At 54.6% G+C, this 18,273-nt stretch overlaps 1 protein-coding gene across 9 annotated transcripts in view; it reads left to right on the top strand.

Annotated features, from left to right (window-relative positions):
* The window catches only part of SORBS3 (sorbin and SH3 domain containing 3), a 33,097-nt gene extending 14,824 nt beyond the window's left edge, over positions 1-18,273 (top strand). For 4 of the 9 annotated variants that reach the window (XM_058720356.1, XM_058720354.1, XM_058720350.1 and 1 more), the window contains 18 exons: positions 1,037-1,230; positions 2,106-2,169; positions 4,589-4,627; positions 5,058-5,151; positions 6,830-6,917; positions 7,152-7,238; positions 7,338-7,391; positions 8,193-8,279; positions 8,826-8,872; positions 9,276-9,415; positions 9,659-9,711; positions 9,838-9,884; positions 10,070-10,184; positions 11,586-11,711; positions 12,894-13,199; positions 14,002-14,102; positions 14,662-14,768; positions 17,429-18,273. In XM_058720356.1, the coding sequence (XP_058576339.1) occupies positions 1,037-1,230; positions 2,106-2,169; positions 4,589-4,627; positions 5,058-5,151; positions 6,830-6,917; positions 7,152-7,238; positions 7,338-7,391; positions 8,193-8,279; positions 8,826-8,872; positions 9,276-9,415; positions 9,659-9,711; positions 9,838-9,884; positions 10,070-10,184; positions 11,586-11,711; positions 12,894-13,199; positions 14,002-14,102; positions 14,662-14,768; positions 17,429-17,490 (1,811 nt within the window). In that variant the 3' untranslated portion in view covers positions 17,491-18,273. Of the gene's footprint in view, positions 1-1,036; positions 1,231-2,105; positions 2,170-4,588; positions 4,628-5,057; positions 5,152-6,829; positions 6,918-7,151; positions 7,239-7,337; positions 7,392-7,462; positions 7,902-8,192; positions 8,280-8,741; positions 8,873-9,275; positions 9,416-9,658; positions 9,712-9,837; positions 9,885-10,069; positions 10,185-11,585; positions 11,712-12,893; positions 13,200-14,001; positions 14,103-14,661; positions 14,769-17,428 lie in introns of those variants that run through there. The other 5 variants (XM_058720351.1, XM_058720352.1, XM_058720359.1 and 2 more) reach the window with 5 other exon arrangements.

Genomic DNA, 18,273 nt, shown 5'->3' with positions numbered 1-18,273 from the left:
TCACAAGCCTTATTTCATTTAATCCCTTGAAGTCCTGGGAAGGTAAGCTACAATTATCGGCATCTTCCTAATAAGAACCTGAGTCTCAGGGATGTTCAGTTGCAGAGGCCGAACCGAGATTCAAACCCTGGTCCTTCCAGGCCTGAAGACCTTCTGCTGCTACACTGGTGACGTGGGGGCTGAGGTTCCGGGGAAGTTGAGGATGGTAGCCACTGTTGAGTCGTAGCCACATCTGGCGAATGAGTTTCTGTCCCTTATCAAGAGCCTTGAGGGGCGCCTGGGTGGCTCAGTCGGTTAGGCGTCCGATTTTGGCTCAGGTCATGATCTCGCAGCTCATGAGTTCGAGCCCCGCGTCGGGCTTTGTGCTGACAGCTTGGAGCCCGGAGCCCGCTTCGGATTCTGTGTCTCCCTCTCTCTCTGCCCCTGCCCCACTCGCATTCTGTGTCTCTCTCGAAAATAAAAACAAACATTAAAAGAAAAAAAGAGGCTTGTGAGTGTGTGTCAGGCACTGTGCTCGGCACGGTCACACACACTGGGTCTCCCTGGATTTTTGCCATGATTACCCTTGTTTTACAGAAGTGGAAACTGAGTCACTGAGAGGTTGCTTGCTGTGCCCCAGGTCACACAGCCAGTAGGTGGCAAGCTGGCATCTGAATTCTTTGTCCCCTCCACCCCTTTTCTGCCGCACCCTGCTGCCTTCCCAGCTGGGACCGTCCCCAGCATTCTCTGCCAGTAATGGTTCGCAGCCCTCATTCTGAAGACTTTTAGGGCAGCCCGAGGAAAGGATAGGGTGGACTTGGGCACAGATTTCTCGGGAAAAATCCACTTTCATTCACTCGAACTTAAAAAATAAACAAAGGCCTGTGGTCTTGCTGGGGATGGGGAAGTTTGTAGGGTCCAAGCCATCAGTCCAAACAAACAAGGAGATGTTTAAATTTTTTGCACCCACAGGATCAGTGTTCTGAAGAGCAAAGGGACAAACAAGTCCAGGTGGGGCCCCTGCCCTTTGCTAATGCTCTACTGCACACTCCCACAGACCCTGCCTGGTATCAGACCTGGCCAGGTCCTGGGAGCCAGCCCCCTGGGAGCCAGAAGACCCCTGCCTCCCAGCACCCCCACAACTGGTCAGCCACATGGACCAAGGACAACAAGCGTCGGGACAAGCGCTGGATCAAGTATGAAGGAATCGGGCCTGTGGATGAGAGCGGCATGCCTATTGCCCCCCGATCTGTGAGTCCAGGGCTGGAGGCCGCTGACAGATGGGGCCTAGGGACCCGCGCTGATCTCCACTTCTGTGAATTAAAGTGGGAGCCACAAAGAATGCACCCAAACCAATTCAGACTAAAGCAGGGCTCAGCCATGATGGGTTTTGGGGGGTCATAAGCCACATAAAATTACAGGTGCTCTTGTGTGTCTGAGTTGCACAAGTGGTCTGTGGGGGGAAATGGGATCCAGAATGCCCCCAGGTTCTCAGAGGAGCAGAGTTCCTGCTGTAAGGGCTGAGCGAGGCAGGGATCCCCTCTGTTCATAGCCACGGGGCCTAGCACAGCCGAGGAGTGAAGGACTGGGCTGAATGAGCTAGCGAGAGTCCTCTGAGTGAGAAGGCCTCACACGGTGGCAGGCATGGAAGGATCCAGGGCCCAGGCTCTGAGGAGCCTGCCTTTCTTCCACTGCATGCCTGTCTTGAGCCGGCCACCTGCCTTCAGTTCTCCACCCGGAACTGAAGTTGGTAACATGCCTCCCACAGCTGTTTTCAGCCTCCGGTGAGGCAGGGGCCATGAAATGACAATCCACCCCTGTGTTATTGCATTTATTTTTCATTGTGTGCAAATATATGTTTGTTGTAGAAATACCAGAAATATAGAAAAGCAAAGAGGGAAAACAGAAACCACCCCAAATCTCACAGCCTCGGGACCATCACTGAGGGAGATCCTTCCCTATACCTTGTTCATATGTAATGTGCTACATGAAGTTACTGTTATTAGACATATCACAACAGCCCCCCCACTGGGGCTTCAAGGGTGGCCAGAGAAATGACCAGTGTGGAAAAACTCCTGTGGCTTCATATCAAGAGGGTGGTCTGACTTTGTCTTTTCTGACCCCAGAGTGTTGACAGCCCCAGGGACTGGTACCGAAGAATGTTCCAGCAGATTCACCGGAAAATGCCAGGTGAGACACGCTTCTAGGGCCCTCTCTCTGCCTGATTGGGCTCCACCCCTGAGGCAGGGGGAGGGATGGGCAGAAAAGGGAACGTACCTCCTCAGGGAGGTCTCCACCACCCCAGGCTCTGTGGTGAGCGGTCCCTAAAACAGGCCAAAGGGTTTGGAGCCTCCAAAGTCTTCTCTGTCCTTGGGCGGGGAGGGGGGACAATGTCCAGACACTGTCCCTGGTATCCTCTGAGAGTTCTAGGAAGCCATGCAGTCACTCATTTGTCACATCGGCCCCCCGGTCACCTATTGAGCACTTACTGTGTGCTGAGCACTATTCTGGGTGCTGAAGATAAAACAGGGAATAAAAAAGAATGTCGCTGCTGCAGTGAAGCTGAAGACAGAGGGAGACACAGAATGAACAGATAAATATTTAATATGGCAGATTGTGGTAAGGGCGAGGGAGAAAAAAAGAGGTCAGTGCCCAGTGCGGGCTGGTCAGGGAAGGCCCTGATAGGTGGTGGCATCTGAGCAGAGCTGAGGGAGGAAAGGAGTCAGCCCTGCAGATCCAGGAGAGGAGCCTGGCAGCAGGGGGAGTGGCAGAGACCCAGAGGCAGAAGCGGGCCTTTCTGGAGCAGCAAGGAGAGGCTGGGCTGGGGTGAGAGGGGCACTGGTGGGAGACAGAGGCAGAGTGATGGGATCTGGTCACAGTGGGCCTTTAGGGCCATTATCAGACTTTGGCTTTTACTCCGTAAGAGCTGAGGAGCCGCTGGGAGGTTCTGAGCAGAAGAGTGACCTGCTCTGGAGGCTGGCCCCGGCTGCCGGGTGCGGAGGAGACTCTGGAGGCCCGGCTGCCAGGTGGGGAGGAGACGAGGATGCAGGATGCGGTGAACCACTTAGGGGGCCTGGCTTTAATCCAGGTTAGAGACGGACAGTGTCTCAGACCAGGGCAGTAGCAGTGGGACTTGTGGGATTGTGGAGACAGAGTCATGGGGATTTGCTGATGGATTGGATGTGGCATGAAGGAGAGACGTCACGGATGACTTGAAACCTGAGCAAGTCAAAGAGCGCCCCTCTTATAAGTACAGGGAAGTGAGACAGGTACAGTCTAAGGGGTGTTCAGTTTTAGATGAGGTCCATCTGCTTGGGGGTGTCAAGCAGGCAGTTGATATGCAAGTCGGCAGTTCAGGGGTGAGGCCTAAGCTACAGATGGAAATACCTGGGATTCACTCAAAGATATTTTGATTTAAAGCCCCCCAACTAATTCCAATGTGAATTCCTGCAATAGACAGTATTTTTTTTTTTTTTTTTAAGCCAGAAGACTAGACAGGATCACCTGGGGAGATAGACAGAGGCCCAAGGACTGAGTCCCCAGGCACTTGGATGTTCAGAGATTTGAGAGATGAGCGGGAATCAGACAAGCAGACAAAGAAGGTACAGCAGGGAAGCCCAAGTGAAAAAGAACTTTCCAGGAGGAATGATCCACTGTGACAGATTGACCATTTTAAAAAATATTTTTAAAGTTTGTTTTTGAGAGAGAGAGAGCGAGCAGGGGAGGGGCAGAGACGGAGAAGGAGAGAAAGAATCCCAAGCAGGCTCCACGCTGTCAGAGTGGAGCCTGATGCGGGCTGGAACTCACCAACTGTGAGATCGTGACCTGAGCTGAAAGAAAACAAGAGTTGGAGGCTTAACTGACTGAGCCACCCAGGCACACTGACCATTTTGATTTGGTTAACATGGAGGTCACTGGGGTCTTTCATAAGAGCAGTTGGGGGCAATCTGTTGGAGCTGAAATCTGCTTACCAAAAAGGGGCATTGGAGACAGTGAGTTAGTGATGGCACAGCTGTTTCTTGCAAAGGAAAGCCAAACAGTCTAGGAGCTGGAGGACGTATGGGATCTGGGGAGAGGCACTTTGGTTTGCATTTAAGACAAGTGCTGTTGTGGCACGTCTACATGCCAAAGGGATCAAGTGGGTTGGCTGGTCAGCAGCTTTTCCTAGGAGGCCCCGGAAAGTCATGAGCTCCATGAGGAGTAGGTCTGGGCAAAGGGGGAAGGACAGGCATCCAGAAGGGGGTGCAGAAAGGGAAAGAGGGAGAAGGGGAGGTGGAATTTCCCCAACCTGACATGGTGAGGGCAGGTTTACAAAGGTCAGGGAAAGGGTGTGTGTGGGAACGTGGGGAGGGAGGAACAGGAGGGTTTGGGCAAGTCCGCTGCCTGGGTTGGCTCACTCAGGCCCGATGTCTGCCAGAGGCATTTCAAGCCCTCCAGAGAACTGCCCTCCTAATTCCTTCCCTCCCTCGGGACATTCTTCAGGCCCTGACTCAGCCTCTTGTCCCCTGCTCTAGCAGGAGGATGGCTGGGAGCAGCTGAGGGAGCCTCACAGGGCTCGGTGTCCTCACTTGCGGCCCCATCCCTGATCTGGTCCTTTCTGCTCCTGCAGACCTGCAGCTGGACTGGACCTTTGAGGAATCACCCAAAGGTGAGGGGATGCGGGTGGCCCGCCCCAACTCAGTGCCTGCATTTGCCCATCTCGTAAGCCGTGCCTGGCTTTGAGGCTCCCCCGTTGGCTTCCTTCAACTTGAGAAGTTCCTATAGCCCTTTTTCAGTGAGCTCCAAATCCCCTGGTAGGTGGCGATGAAAAACCTCAGCTTCGCTGTCCAGTCGACATCTTAGCCCTGGCTCTGATTTCTCTGGGCTTCTCTCTCATCATCTGTAAAATGGGGACACTGCCTACCCCAGAGTTGTGGAGATTTAGTAAAGAGTGTGAAGCCCTTGGTGCAAAGCCCAACCCTGTTCCCACAAGCCACCCACCAGCATGTGTGAGCGTGGGTGCCAGAGCCTTCAGTGGTCACCCAGGTATCCTCAAGCTCAGCTCTCACTTCCCCTGGCCTGTCTTCTCCCACCCTCAGTGGCTTCCTCCTGTGCGGCCTCTGCAGACTCAAGGCATCCAGCGCCCCAGCAAAGACCGGCTGCCAGGCCAGGCCAGGCCTCTTCTCTGAGTGGGTGAGCCATCCTAGGAAAGGGGCCCAAGTGCTGCAGAGGGGTGCTAGCTTCCTTGTGGGGACTGGCACCCCCTGGTGGCCATGGCCGGTGCAGCCTCTCTGTGCCCCCCTCCCTCCGCCCTACCCCACAGCTCTGCTCCTCCTTAGGGTCCCTACCACTCCAGATACCCTCCTCGCAGCCAGGGCCAAAGGGGAATGGCGGGCAGGGGTGGACTCTGCACCCACTCCTGGTCAGGAATGCCTGTGATTCTTTTGTGGTTGGTAGCAGGAACTCATCACACCAAAGATCCACCGGTCACATGGGGTGGAGAGTGGAGTGGCCCACAGGCTGGGTGTGGACCTGTGGCCATTCACTCCACAGCCTTAGAGAAAACAAGGGGCGCAGAGGATCCCAAGTTTCCTCCCAAGTCGGGGGAGATGAGGATGAGAGAGGTACCCTTCCACACAAGTGAAGGATGTAGTTCCTTTGTTCTGCACAAACCACACAAGCCCAGCCCAGGCTGCCAGGGTCCTGGAGGGGCTCAGCCAGACCTTGAGAATCAGGAGCTCTGCTCACAGTGAAATCAATGGGTTTCTTATTCCTTTATAGGAAGGGATTACCCTCATTAGCGTGGCCATAACTGGCCTGTGGCTCTTGGTGTCATCAGTAAGATAGAGGCTAAGAGCTCAAGATTTGAACCCAGAGTTTGGATTCAAGCTGCTGTGCTGCCACTAGCCATGTGACCTTGGGCACCTTAACCAATCTCAGCCATCTGTTGAGTGGGGACCACAAGGTGGTTGTGAGTATAAAGGCACATAGCAAGTCTCCACAAATATCACTAATATACAGGATTAAATATGACTAGAGCTCCCTTAAATTAGGAATGGTGTATTCTATTCTCATTACCACTGTTATTACTAATATCATTATTTCTAAAATAGAGAATAGAGTCATACAGCCAATAAATCCTCACCTTCCGGTCAGACATTCCATCATTTGATAAGCTTGGTACAGTGAATCCACTTGGTGGAAACATTCAAACTCAACAGAGGCTGGAACATTTAAGCCAGCCAAGAAAGGAGCCCTGGAGGGGAACTAGGGCAAATGTGACCGTGTGGAGCTTTGGTGGCTGGAGTGTTTTCACAGATGACATCACTGAATCCAGAACCCTTAAGGGACTGAGGCTGAGGGAAGAGAAATAGCTTACCCAGGCTCCTGAGTCAGGGCCACAGGCTCTTTCCCCTGCCCTGGGTTTTCCTTGGACTAGGATATGGTCCCACACTCAGGCATGTGTGTAAGACCGCTCAGCTGTGACAGCCAGAAAGACCAGCCTCATCAAAGCTGCACAGACATACATAGCCACAGCCATGGGGCCAGACTGAACACGAATGTAGAGTATTTCACCAAGGTCAGTAGGAAAGGTCTAGCCATAGCTTCACCACACCCTCATGAAGGTGGGAATCCTACTCATAGGTATCGCATCTGAGGCTCTGAGAGCCCTGTAACTTGCCAAAAGGTCACAGCTAAGTGGTAGAGCTGGCATTTGAACTCAGAGCTCGTAACTTTCCACTATGTAACACTGCTTTCGCAGGCTGGAGCCAGTAGTGAGGGGTGATGTGTGTATGTGCAGGGCTGTGTTTTCACGTATGCCTCAGTCTCCCTAAAAGGAAACTGAAGAGATGTCCTCCCCTGTCTTTAGAAGAAGTTGGGACCCCTTTGAAGAGTCTTCTAGAAGCACCTTCAACTGTAATCCTGGAGCATCCTCCCTACACCAGACCCCACATCAGGTAGCCTTCCCAGCATCCTCCCCACACTACCCCCAATGCTGTGCCCTTTGGCCAGTCCCCTCTGCCGAAAGAGTATAGATAATGCCCTTTCAGTTTGGGGCCTGTCCTGTGCAGCCATGAAAGCCCAGAATCCTTAGGAGGGCACTGGCAGGCACAGGGGTGAGGCAGTGGCCTACAAGCCTACTTTTTGAGCCTGGACAGTCTCCTGGCACATGCCCACCAACTTCCATGCAGGTGCTCAGACGCCAAGAGAAAGTGGAAAATGTCTGGACGGAAGATTCTTGGAACCAATTTCTGCAAGAACTAGAGAGTGGGCAGAAGGTGAGTGTCCTCCTGGCCCTCTGAGAGTGGTCATACTCCTTAGCTAGTGCATTTTGGAAAGGGGATTCACCCCCTCTGACTTACCTTTCCCACCCTTAGCCCAAGAAACCGCTAGTGGATGACCCTGTTGAGAAGCCCTCCCAGCCCATTGAGGTGAGTGCTGCAGGATAGGCTGGTGAAGGAGAGTGACAGCTATGTTGGGGGATAAATGAGGGAGACTCCTGGGTGGTATTGGCCCCAGTGACCGTGGGCAAAGGCCAGAGACCCAAAGCTCTGACCCTCTCCAGTCCCATAGAGTTGACCTCTGTACGCCCAGCACCTGGGACAGTACCTGGCATACAGTATACACTCAAATATGTGTTGAATAAATGTCTATTGACCAAAGCAGGACCAGAGAAGGGAGTGGTCAGTGTGGACTTGTCAGGAAGTGTTCTTGGAGGTGGAGCTGGGCTCTCAAGATTTGGGAGAGCTTGTTGAGCCAGAGAGAGAGCACTCAGTGTGGGGAGACACAGAGGCAAAGGCTGGAGGGGCAGCAGGAGGGAGAGCAGGTGGAGTACAGGCTGTGGAAAGCACAGAAGACTTGATCAGAGAGGAAATAGGGAGCCTTATAGGCTCTGGAGCAGGGAAGTAACAAGACAACAGACACTATCAGGAAGTACTAAGGTACTATCATGGGAGTAGGGATGGGCGAGCCCGGTCAGATGGGAGGGGCCAGTGAGAAGCTGTGGAAAGGCCATCCTGATACCCTGAGACAGCTCTGGGCAGGCCCACAGGCAAGGAGCCTGCCCTTTACCCAAGCACTGCGTGCTTTGTCCAGCTGCCCATTGGGTTTCTCACATCTGACCTTCGATCAGCGCTCCCGCACTGTGTCCTCCACCACCCCGCGCTCCCGCCCCTTCCTCCCTCTCCCCACCCCCGTTACTGCCCAAGTCTCTCCCCATAACCCGCCCCCAGGTCCTGCTGGAGAGAGAGCTGGCCAAGCTGAGCGCGGAGCTGGACAAGGACCTTCGGTCAATTGAGACCCGGCAGCCATCCCCCAAGGTACCGGCCTCCCAGTCCCCTCCTGGGACCCTGAGCCCGCAGCAGCTGAGCGTGGGTGGGAGGGGCAGGCAGACCAGAGGTGTTGCCTCCAGCGCGACCTTGGACGGACTTCATCCCTGTCTGCTCTCTCCTTTATAAAATGCAGGGCGTTGACTTTTCCAAATGACCCCTAAGAACCCTTCCAGGCCGACTCCACGTCAGCCTGACGTCCTAGTGCCGGGGGCTCCCCGCCCCGGCCTCGCCCCGCCCCGCACCCCCCCACCCCCCAGGACCTCGGCCCGCAGGGACCCCAACCCTTACCCGGCCCCAGTTTCCTGGGCCGGCCTCCCCTCTTCCGCCACCCCACGGTTCCTCCCCCGGCTCGTCGGCTCCTCCCGGGTTCCCGGCCCTCCCGCCTGCGCGGGCGACTCTAGGACCCCGCGTCCCTCCTGCCCCTTCCCACCCCTCCCGCCCTTCCGAGCCGCAAACTTTTCCGGAGGCGGCGGCCTCGGCTGCCGCGGGGCCCCGGCGTCCCGGGCCCTGACCGCGCCCGGTCTCCCCGCACAGAGTTCCCAAGTGCCCCGACGGTGCCGGGAGCCGCGGCCTCCAGCGCGGTGAGTGGCCCGGCGGGGCGCCGGGGACGTGGCGCGGGGAGGGGGCGGCCGCGCTGGGAAGGGGGGCGAGCCCCGCGGAGGGCGCGGGAGGAGGGGCCTGGGAGGTTGGCCAGTGGCCGCGGAGGGAAACCTGTCCCCGTCCGAGGACTGGGTGGCCGCGGCCAGCGGCGGAGCGAGGCCGAGGGAGCCTCGCGCTTCCCACGCGCCCTCCTGCGGCCCCAGGCCGCACCCTTTCCCGGCCGCGACCGCTGGGGAAGTAGGACATCCTGTTCAGAGCCCGGGACGTGGGAGACGCCTTGGGAGGAGGCGGCGGGAGATGCGGGGAGACATTTGGGAGGGCAGGGGTGAGCGGCGTAGGGTGTGAGGCCCCGGACAGGTGGCTCACTCGCTGTGTCCCGCGCAGCCCGGCCTCCGCCTGGAGCTCCAGTTACCCGAATGCACTTTACCAGGGTTCCTCCCGGCCCCTGAGCCACCACAGAATGGCGGATGGAACAAGCCCCTTCCTAGGTCGCAGGGACTTTGTCTACCCTACCTCGGCCCGGGGTAAGGACCAGCTCTTTTTCTCACCCAGACGCCGGCCACCACGCACCAGTTATGCTGGTGCCTGGGCTGGGGGTGAGGGGCGGTGGGGGGGTGGGGGGGTGGGGGGGTTGGGTGGGGAGGCAGGACGTTCATAGAGCCCCCTGCTTCCACTGGTCCCTGTCATGGGGTGGGGGAGCGGAACACCATCCCAACTCCGCCCCCCCAGACGTGGCGTTCCCAAGCTGAGGTAGCGCTTCTCCACAGACCCTAGTGCCTCTGAACGAGGGGGCAGCCCAGCCAGGAAGGAAGAGAAGAAGGTAAGGAGGGGTGAAAGCACTAGGGTCAGGGTGCGAGGGGGTCTGGGGTGGGTCCCCGTGATGGCTGTTTCAGACCCGCCGCCTGCTTGACTGAGGTGACTCCCTCTGTCCTCTCCTCCTGCCCAGAGGAAGGCCGCCAGACTCAAGTTTGACTTCCAGGCACAGTCCCCCAAGTAAGTGCCCTTCTCTCTCCTCCCCACCCCCGGGACTGTCTCTGCACCCTATGGGAGGAGGGGAGGACAGGGCTGCCGGGGCCTCCCCAGAGGTGGGTGAGACTCTGGGTGCATTAGACAGGGTCTGAAGGGAAGGAGGATTGGGAGGGCCTCACTTTGCTGGATGTCCTTACTCTGGCCTGCAGGGAGCTGACTCTGAAGAAGGGTGACATTGTCTACATCCACAAGGAGGTGGACAAGAACTGGCTGGAAGGGGAGCACCATGGTAGACTGGGCATCTTCCCTGCCAATTATGTGGACGTAAGCAGGAGAGCAAGCAGGAGTGCGGCCTGGAGGGCGGATGGGTTGCAGAGACTTAGAGTGCAGACGCACTGACCCCTCCACAGCCCTTCTCTGGAGCTGACTGCTTCCCACACATCTCACAGGCTTCCTGATAGGTAAAACTGTGAACTCCAGGGGCAGGGGCCTGGTCAGCCTCATTCATGCCCTTGGCCCCCCCAGGGCCGCACCCAGTACTTTGCCTGTACTCAGGACATGTTTCTTAAATGAGGACTAAAGGTAGAGCGCAGCCCATGGAGGAGAACCAAGTGACCCCATTCTTGTGCCCAGACTTTCACCATTCAGCAGCTCTCTCAAGCTGTCTTTGGGAAGGATCCCGAGGGCAACTGGCAAGGGCATGTAGTGTGTGACAGCTTTCTAATCACATCACATATACATGCATCACTTTCTTCATCTGTAGTACCTTCCTTGTTCTCTCATTAACCTGAGAAGAGATCAGTCATCCCCACTTTACAGATGCGCTTGTAAGGTTCAGAGACAAGTGGTTAAGTACAAGATCCAGAGGTGCCTGACTGGCTCAGTGGGTAGAGCATGCGACTCTTGATCTTGGGGTTGTGAGTTTGAGCTTCACATTGGGAGTAGAATTTACTTGAATAAATAAAACTTTATTTTCCTTGAGTATTTAATGATATAAATTTCTCTGTAAGCACTGATTTAACTATGCTCCACAGGTTTTGATGTTTTGCTTTTTTTTAATTCAACTCAAAGTATTTTCTCATTTCCTTTGTGACTTCCTCTTTGACCCATGGATTGGGTTATTGTTTAATTTGGGCTCTTGATTTGATAAGAATCAGTAGGCCTCCCTTACTTTCAGAACAGTCTCTGTGATTCTGAAACTCCACCAAATATACGCAGTATCCCGTGTTATTAGTCATTTACATATTAGTATGAAATAGTTTACTAGCTTCTTGATTTTTTTTATGAATAGGGTGAAGCAAAGGGAATGTGGGGATTCTAGGCACCTGGTGGGGTAGAAGGGACAGGGAAGAAGGATACTTGGTATCGGCAGTGGTGTTAGATCCTCACTTTTAGATCAGGTTGCAAGATGTTCCCTGCTTTTTAGAACTCTTCATTTACTTCTGTACTCTAATTTAAACTGTCTCTTAGGACTGACTTCCATCTTTGTTCTTCCACTGCCTACTCCACATACCACAGGGGAAATTCTTCCTCCAGTAGCCTTCTGGGACTAACCACCCCTTGGCTGTGCTCACCCTGGCCACCCCAAAGCTTGTGTCTGCTGTCTGTATCCTTGCTGGCTTCTGGGGCACATCTCACCGATACCATCTTCTCTTTGTTACCTCACCCTCCCGGGAGCCTCAGGTCTGCCCAGTTGTTGCCCAGGCTTAACCTTTCTTCCTCTAGGTGCTGCCTGCAGATGAGATCCCTAAGCCCATCAAGCCTCCAACCTACCAGGTGCTGGAGTATGGAGAAGCAGTGGCCCAGTACACTTTCAAGGGGGATCTGGAGGTGGAGCTGTCCTTCCGCAAGGTGCGGCCAGGCAGGAAGGGGGGGGGGGCGGTCAGGGGCCGGTGAGGACATGGGTAAATATGTGTAGTTAAAACATTTTTTTAAGGAGTCAAATGTACCCATCTTCTCCCAGTATTTAAAAATTTTCCTAATCTCTTTGCATATTTTCCCCCTAATTTAGCCCATTGTTTAAAAGTTTGAAACTTCTAGAGTAGTTGTGCTTTTTTCAGTTGCAGGTTGGTAGGCTGTGAGGATCATAATCAGCATTTTTATAAGAACAGAATGGAAATCTTATAATGCCTTGCATGTAGAAAGGGTATTTTATCAAAGTTTTAGGCACTTACATATGTACTTATGTGGGTGTGTGCGTACTGGGTTGTTATTAGAATGTTAATTTTTACTATAGATCATAAGGAAGTTTGAAAAAGTCCTAGAAAGCGGGGAGCTGGTCTCGCTTTGGTTGATTTTGGGGGCAGAGACCGTGAATGCCCCTAGTGAAGGTCCTCCAGAAGAGCTAGCCCCAGGGAGAGAGAGGGAAGGAGCTGGCTGGGTAGTGAGAGGTGGGGGGCGGGAGAGGGCTGGAGACCATCCTCCCCAGGGCAGCCCTGCCTAATGTCAGTCAGCATGTGGGCTTGAGGACACACTGGCTGTCCCTGGGAGTTTGTTTTTTGATGCACTGATGATAGATCACCCAGTGAAGAGGCAGGGACAGGACCGTGTCACGGCAGTGGCGACTGATGGCTGTCCAGTGCTTCTTACCGGTCGGCCACTGATCTCTCTTGCTCCTCACAGCAACACGATTGCTATCCCCACTTAACATGTGAGGAAACTAGGCTCAGAGAGGCACAGTAACTTGTCCGAGGCCACACAACTTGAAATTGGCAGAGCCACCAGGTTCCCCTGTGACTGGAATTCCGGGGAGAGGGTGCTTTGGAGTCAGAGGGGTACATGTCACATAGGCTTCCCAAAGAGGCAGGACTTGATCCGTGCCCAGTGCGGCATGTTGTGGGAAGAGCCCAGGCAGCCGGGGCTTGGCTCCTGATTCCACCACCTTCTAGTGACGTGACTGCACAACCTGCTGACCTGCTCTGAACTTGCTCTGTGCAAGGCATTAGGTTTAAATGAGACAGCCCCCGTGGGCACCCGCAGGGGCATGGTGCCCAGGAGGGCCTTGCAGATGCTGATGCTTTTCTGCACCCCCAGGGGGAGCGCATCTGCCTGATCCGCAAGGTTAATGAGAACTGGTACGAGGGGCGCATCTCCGGCACAGCGCGCCAGGGCATCTTCCCTGCCAGCTACGTGCAGGTGTGCCGTGATCCCCGGGTCCGGATCTGTGACGATGGCCCCCAGCTCCCTGCATCTCCCCGTCTGACCACTGCCCGTCTGGCCCGGCACTCCAGCTCCCCATTAGCACCACACAGCCCAGTCGATCCTGACTGGGGGAGCCAGACCTCCCCCCGCCGTACTGGCTTCTCCTTCCCCACCCAGGAGCCCAGAGCCCAGGGCCAGGTAAGGTGACCTGCCTCAGCTTAGAGAGCTGATCCCTGCTTCCCACACTATTTCCTCCATTCCTTTGACAGAATCCTTTGGATTCCTTCCTAGTCTGCCCCAGGACAGATCAGTGGAATAGCTGGGCAGAACCTTGCACGGCAGAGCCACCCTGGCCTTGTAGACCACAGACCTCTCAAGTTGGTTCTGGCTCTTGCGCTGCAGCCCAGGAAGGCATGGGGCAGCCAGCTAGTTTTAGGTGTGACCCCAAAGCCAGCCCCGACCTCCTGACCATATAGACTCCACTCTTGTGATTGGCCTGTATCAGTTTCTAGGACAGGGTCATGTGGGAGTCAGAGGTCTGCCATTCCCTTGCGTCTGACCTTAGGCAGATGACATACAGTCTCTGGATTTAGGTTTTCTCCGCTGTGGAATGGGGATAATAATTCCCACTGGAGAGGGTACTCGGGTCGGTTTGAACTAAAAGCTTATAGTAGCTGATGGGGAAAAGTTATCATTGGTTCTTACACTGACATAGTCCACAAACAGGTACGCTCACTCCTGTGCTCATCCATTCACTCAGGAAACCTATGTGAGCATGAGGCACGTCCCATGCCTGGCTTTGTGCTGGTGTTTAGAATCGGCCACCTACCCTAGCTGGGCCTCAGCTTCCCAGCCCCTGTGAAGTGCAATGCTCAGACAGACCTCTCTGCCGTGGGGGTTCAGAGGATGAGATGGGGGCAGGAGGTAAAGTGGGAGGGCCTGCTGCACTTCCCCTCCCTCATGCCTGCATGTACCTGCCTTTCCTCCTGTGGATCCCCAGGGTTTAGGCACCCCTGGGTCAGCTCTGTCCCATCCTGGAGGCTCCAGCCATCCCGTGGACCTGGGGACCTCCCCCAACACCACTCAGATACACTGGACCCCGTGAGTACCATCTGGGGGTGCTTGGTCAGGGGTGGAGTGTTGCTTGCAGGCAGTGCTGAGCACAGTGACCCCCCCCCCCACACCATAGCTTGCCCTTTTCCCACTAAGATAGATTTGGTAAACTCCTGCCTTTGGCACCGATGGATGATTTGCTGGGGGGGCCACTTGTCTGTGGTGGTCCTGACCTGTCTCTGCTAGCCCTTTGTCCTTAAAGCAAGTTTCCCACACTCTGCCCCTTGGCCTCAGTCTCCTTACTGTGTTTCCAGCCCTGAGGTCAGTGCGTGTATGTGTGAAGTGTGGGAACTGGTAGAACAGACCTGAAGGCACTGGGAGCTCGGAGGAGGAGGGGTTGGGGTAGTTAGGGCTTGGAGCACAGGGTGCAGGCCTGGGAAAGGATGCACTGAAGCCAGACAGAGTTGCCATTCTAGAAGCTGGGCCAGGGGCCAATGGGATTGTCTGGAAAACTCAGAGGACATGGCAACACTTGAGTTAGACTCTCTGGGCCTGATCTGAGGCAGGAGCCAGACTCTAGTTGTTGCCATGATGCTGTCTCCCACAGGTATCGGGCGATGTACCAGTACCGGCCCCAGAATGAGGATGAGCTGGAGCTGCGGGAGGGGGATCGGGTGGACGTCATGCAGCAGTGTGATGATGGCTGGTTTGTGGGTATGTGGGCCTGGCAGGTGGGCTGGGGGGTGGCAGGTTGGAAGGGGTATTTCAGGGTCCCAGGGAGATGGGCTAAGGGGCAGACCAGAAGGGGATATCTGTGAGTTCTGGGCAGGATAGCTGGGGAATATCTCAGGGTACTGGGGGATGACCCAAGGGACAGGTCAGAGTGGGTATCTTGGGGTCCCTGGGAAGATTTAGTGGGCTGTCGGCCTGCCAGTGTCGATTCAGCAAAGATTTGCAGTCTGACCGACAAGCCTAGGGTCACTGATGAAGTCAGCATGGACTCAAGACAGCAGCGTTCCTGACCCTCACAGCCCTGGTCCTTCCCACCACACACCTGTCTCTGATGGAAAGGACCAAGTCTCACATCCAAATATACCCACCCCCACCCCCAGTTAGCAGCTGGCTCCCCTGCCCACAAGAGGGAGTAGAGAAAGATCCCGGCCCTTAGGGCTGGTCCTAGGGCAGCTCAGGCAAAGGACTAAAGCAGGAAGCCTCAAGTTGGCCTTGGCCTGGTTCAAGGTGACCAACCCAGCAGGCTTCACACAGCCTGTTTCCTCCAAGTGGGCAGGGCCATACAGGCCTCAGCTTCAGAGGAAGGGGCCGTTTTCAGAGAGTAGCGAGCAGCCAGAGCCCCCTCCCACAGCAGGCTGCCGAGCCTAAAGGGTGGCAAGACTGCTTGGTGGCCCCAGGGGCAGTCTCTTGACCTGGCAACCCACCGTTTCTCATTTGAATCCTAGCACCTCATTGCTGACCAAGTTTCTGACACACCAGCGATCACGGAGCACTAACGTGTTAACAGTGCTTGCCTCAGAGGGGTGGGCTTGGGGGGCACATCCTCATTTTCCTCTGTACACTTCTGCTTTTGCTGGATTTACTTACTTAGTTTATTTATTTATTTTGAGACAGTCAGAGAGCGCAGGGGAGGGGCAGAGAGAGTGGGAGAGAGAGAATCCCAAGCAGGCTCCACACTGACAGCACAGAGCCCGATGCGGGGCTTGAACTCACAAACTGTGAGATCATGACCTGAGCTGAAATCAAGAGTTGGATGCTTAACCGACTGAGCCACCCAGGTGCCCCTGCTTTTGAATTATTTTTCTTTACTACTAATAAAGCTTTGCAAATGTACACAAGAAGAAAAAGCACCACTTTTGTGGTATAAGCCACAGTGCTTTTAGAGGAAAGACTTGGAAAGTTCAGTATCTTAGTCACGCTAGTACAGTCCAAGAGCTCGGTAGCTACATGTGGCTAGTGGTTATCATTTTGGACAGGGAAGGCTTCCTGGAGGAAGTTGGGGAGCTAGGCCTTGAAGGGCAGGGGAAGGATTAGGGGAGGCATCCCAGGTAGGGGAACAGTATCGGCAAGGCCTGGGGACAGGGTGAGCATAGGCTGCTCATAAGGAAGTCAAGATGCCAGCCTGCTAGCAGGGGAAGGTTCAGGACTTTATTTTCATTTTATATTCCTGTGTCTTCTAGCATTCCCCCTTTTCCACCCCCAGAACATGGGTTTCTTTGGGGTTGTAGCAGACCCAAGGCCTGGATTTTACTCCCACCTCTACCCCTAAGTGCTTTTGGGGAATTCACTCGGCCTTCTCTTTAGGCCTTGCCTGTCTGTCCCATCTGTAAGGTGAAGGTGAAGGACGCCTAGGTGGCTCGATGGGTTAAGTGTCTGACTCAATTCTGGCTCAGGTCATTGATGGTGGTGACATGGAGGCCCACGTCCAGCTCTACACTGGGTGTGGAGGCTGCTTGGGGTTCTGTCTCTCCCAAAATAAATAAATAAATAAACATTTAAAAAAATAAATTGAAGGTGGGGCATCTGAATGGCTCGGTTGGTTAAGCATCCAGCTTAGGCTCAGGTCATGATCTCATGGTTTGTGGGTTCCAGCCCCGCATCAGGCTCTGTGCTGACAGCTCGGAGCCTGGAGCCTGCCTCTGATTCTGTGTCTCCCTCTTTCTCTGCCCCTCCCCACTCACACTTTGTCTCTCTGTCACTCTCTCTCTCTCTCTCTCTCTCTCTCTCTCTCAAAAATAAAGAAACATTAAAAAGTTTGTTTTTAGGGGCACCTGGGTGGCTCAATCGGTTAAGCGTCTGACTTCGGCTCAGGTCATGATCTCGTGGTCTTTGAGTTCGAGCCCCGCATCAGGCTCTGTGTTGACATATCAGAGCCTGGAGCCTGGTTTCGATTCTGTGTCTCACTCTCTCACTGTCCTTACCCCGCTTGCACTCTCTCTCTCTCTCTCTCTCTCTCTCTCTCTCTCTCTCAAAAAATAAACATTAAAAAACTTTTTAAAATTGTTTTTAAAAATAAAGGTGAGAACAGTGAGTTTCCTCCATATTTAAGGTCTGCTAAACCTCAGATTTAAGGTCTGAATTCATCCTCCTGCTTACTTTCCTGAGGAAGGCTGGGTAATTCAGTGCTGTGTGCAAAGTTATACACTGTAGAGTACTCAAACTCCGAGTCATTGAATTTAGGAAGTGTAGCTTTGCCCAACTGCCCGCTAGGGGGCAGAAATGAGGAAAGCAAATCCTTCGTCCCTGGGACAGGGACTCCACATGCAGTTCCGCGGGCTGCCAGTAGGGAGAAGGTCCCACACCCCCACATTCCTACTAAATAAAGAAGTTTAGGGAATGCCTTTTCTCTTTTTCTCTTTCAGGTGTCTCCCGGAGGACCCAGAAATTTGGGACATTCCCTGGAAATTATGTAGCTCCGGTTTGAGTGGTGGTCTCCGTGGCAACTCAGAGCCAAGCCAGGATGGGGTGGGGAGCGGTAGCACTTACAGGAGGGAGAAAAGATCCCCCCTCCCTCCCTTCCCCAAGACCTGAGCTGCTGGCATCTGCAGACAACTCCAGCAGCCATTCTTTGGAGCCCCCTCGAAGCCCCCTGGACTGCTTCCCACCCACAACTCACAAACATTCCTCCAACAGCCTTTTTATTTCCTCCCCTACCACACTCCCCAAATATAGAGGTCTGCTTTGAAGTGGAGACTGTTTCCAGGCCTTATTGAGACCAGACCCTGGAGCCCCCCACCCCGCCCTGCTATGGCATTTCCTCTAACAGGGACCAGCTCCCAGCTTCACCCCCATGGGGTTCTTCTAACAAGGACCAGCTTCCTAACCTAACAGAGACCAAAGGCCGCCTCTGCCTGGAGGAGATTCCTCCTCTTTCAGTCCAGCTTACCTGCTGCCCCCTTTGCCTTCCTGCCTCCAGCTGGGATTGGGAGTGAGGTGGGAGAGGGACACAGCACCTCCTTAGTGCCCAAGGCCTGGTAAGAGGTCTTGCCTGAAGGCACCCTCTTCCCAAAGGCTGCCAAGCCCTGGGCTTGGGCTGTGTGGGCCATCCTGCTGCTGTAGTGCCCAGGAAGGGCTGGGCCTCAGAGGACTGGCCTATTCCAGGTGTTTTCCCAGAAGACTGATGTGTGCTGCCCTCCAGCCTCCCCAGCTCCTCCAACCCCCAAGTCCCCTCTGAAAGAGAATGTCAAATAAATCTGGATACCAGGGA

Source organism: Neofelis nebulosa, chromosome 3, assembly GCF_028018385.1.
Source record: "Neofelis nebulosa isolate mNeoNeb1 chromosome 3, mNeoNeb1.pri, whole genome shotgun sequence".
NCBI classification, from domain to species: Eukaryota; Metazoa; Chordata; class Mammalia; order Carnivora; family Felidae; genus Neofelis; species Neofelis nebulosa.
This window is presented reverse-complemented; position numbering and strand designations above follow the sequence as displayed.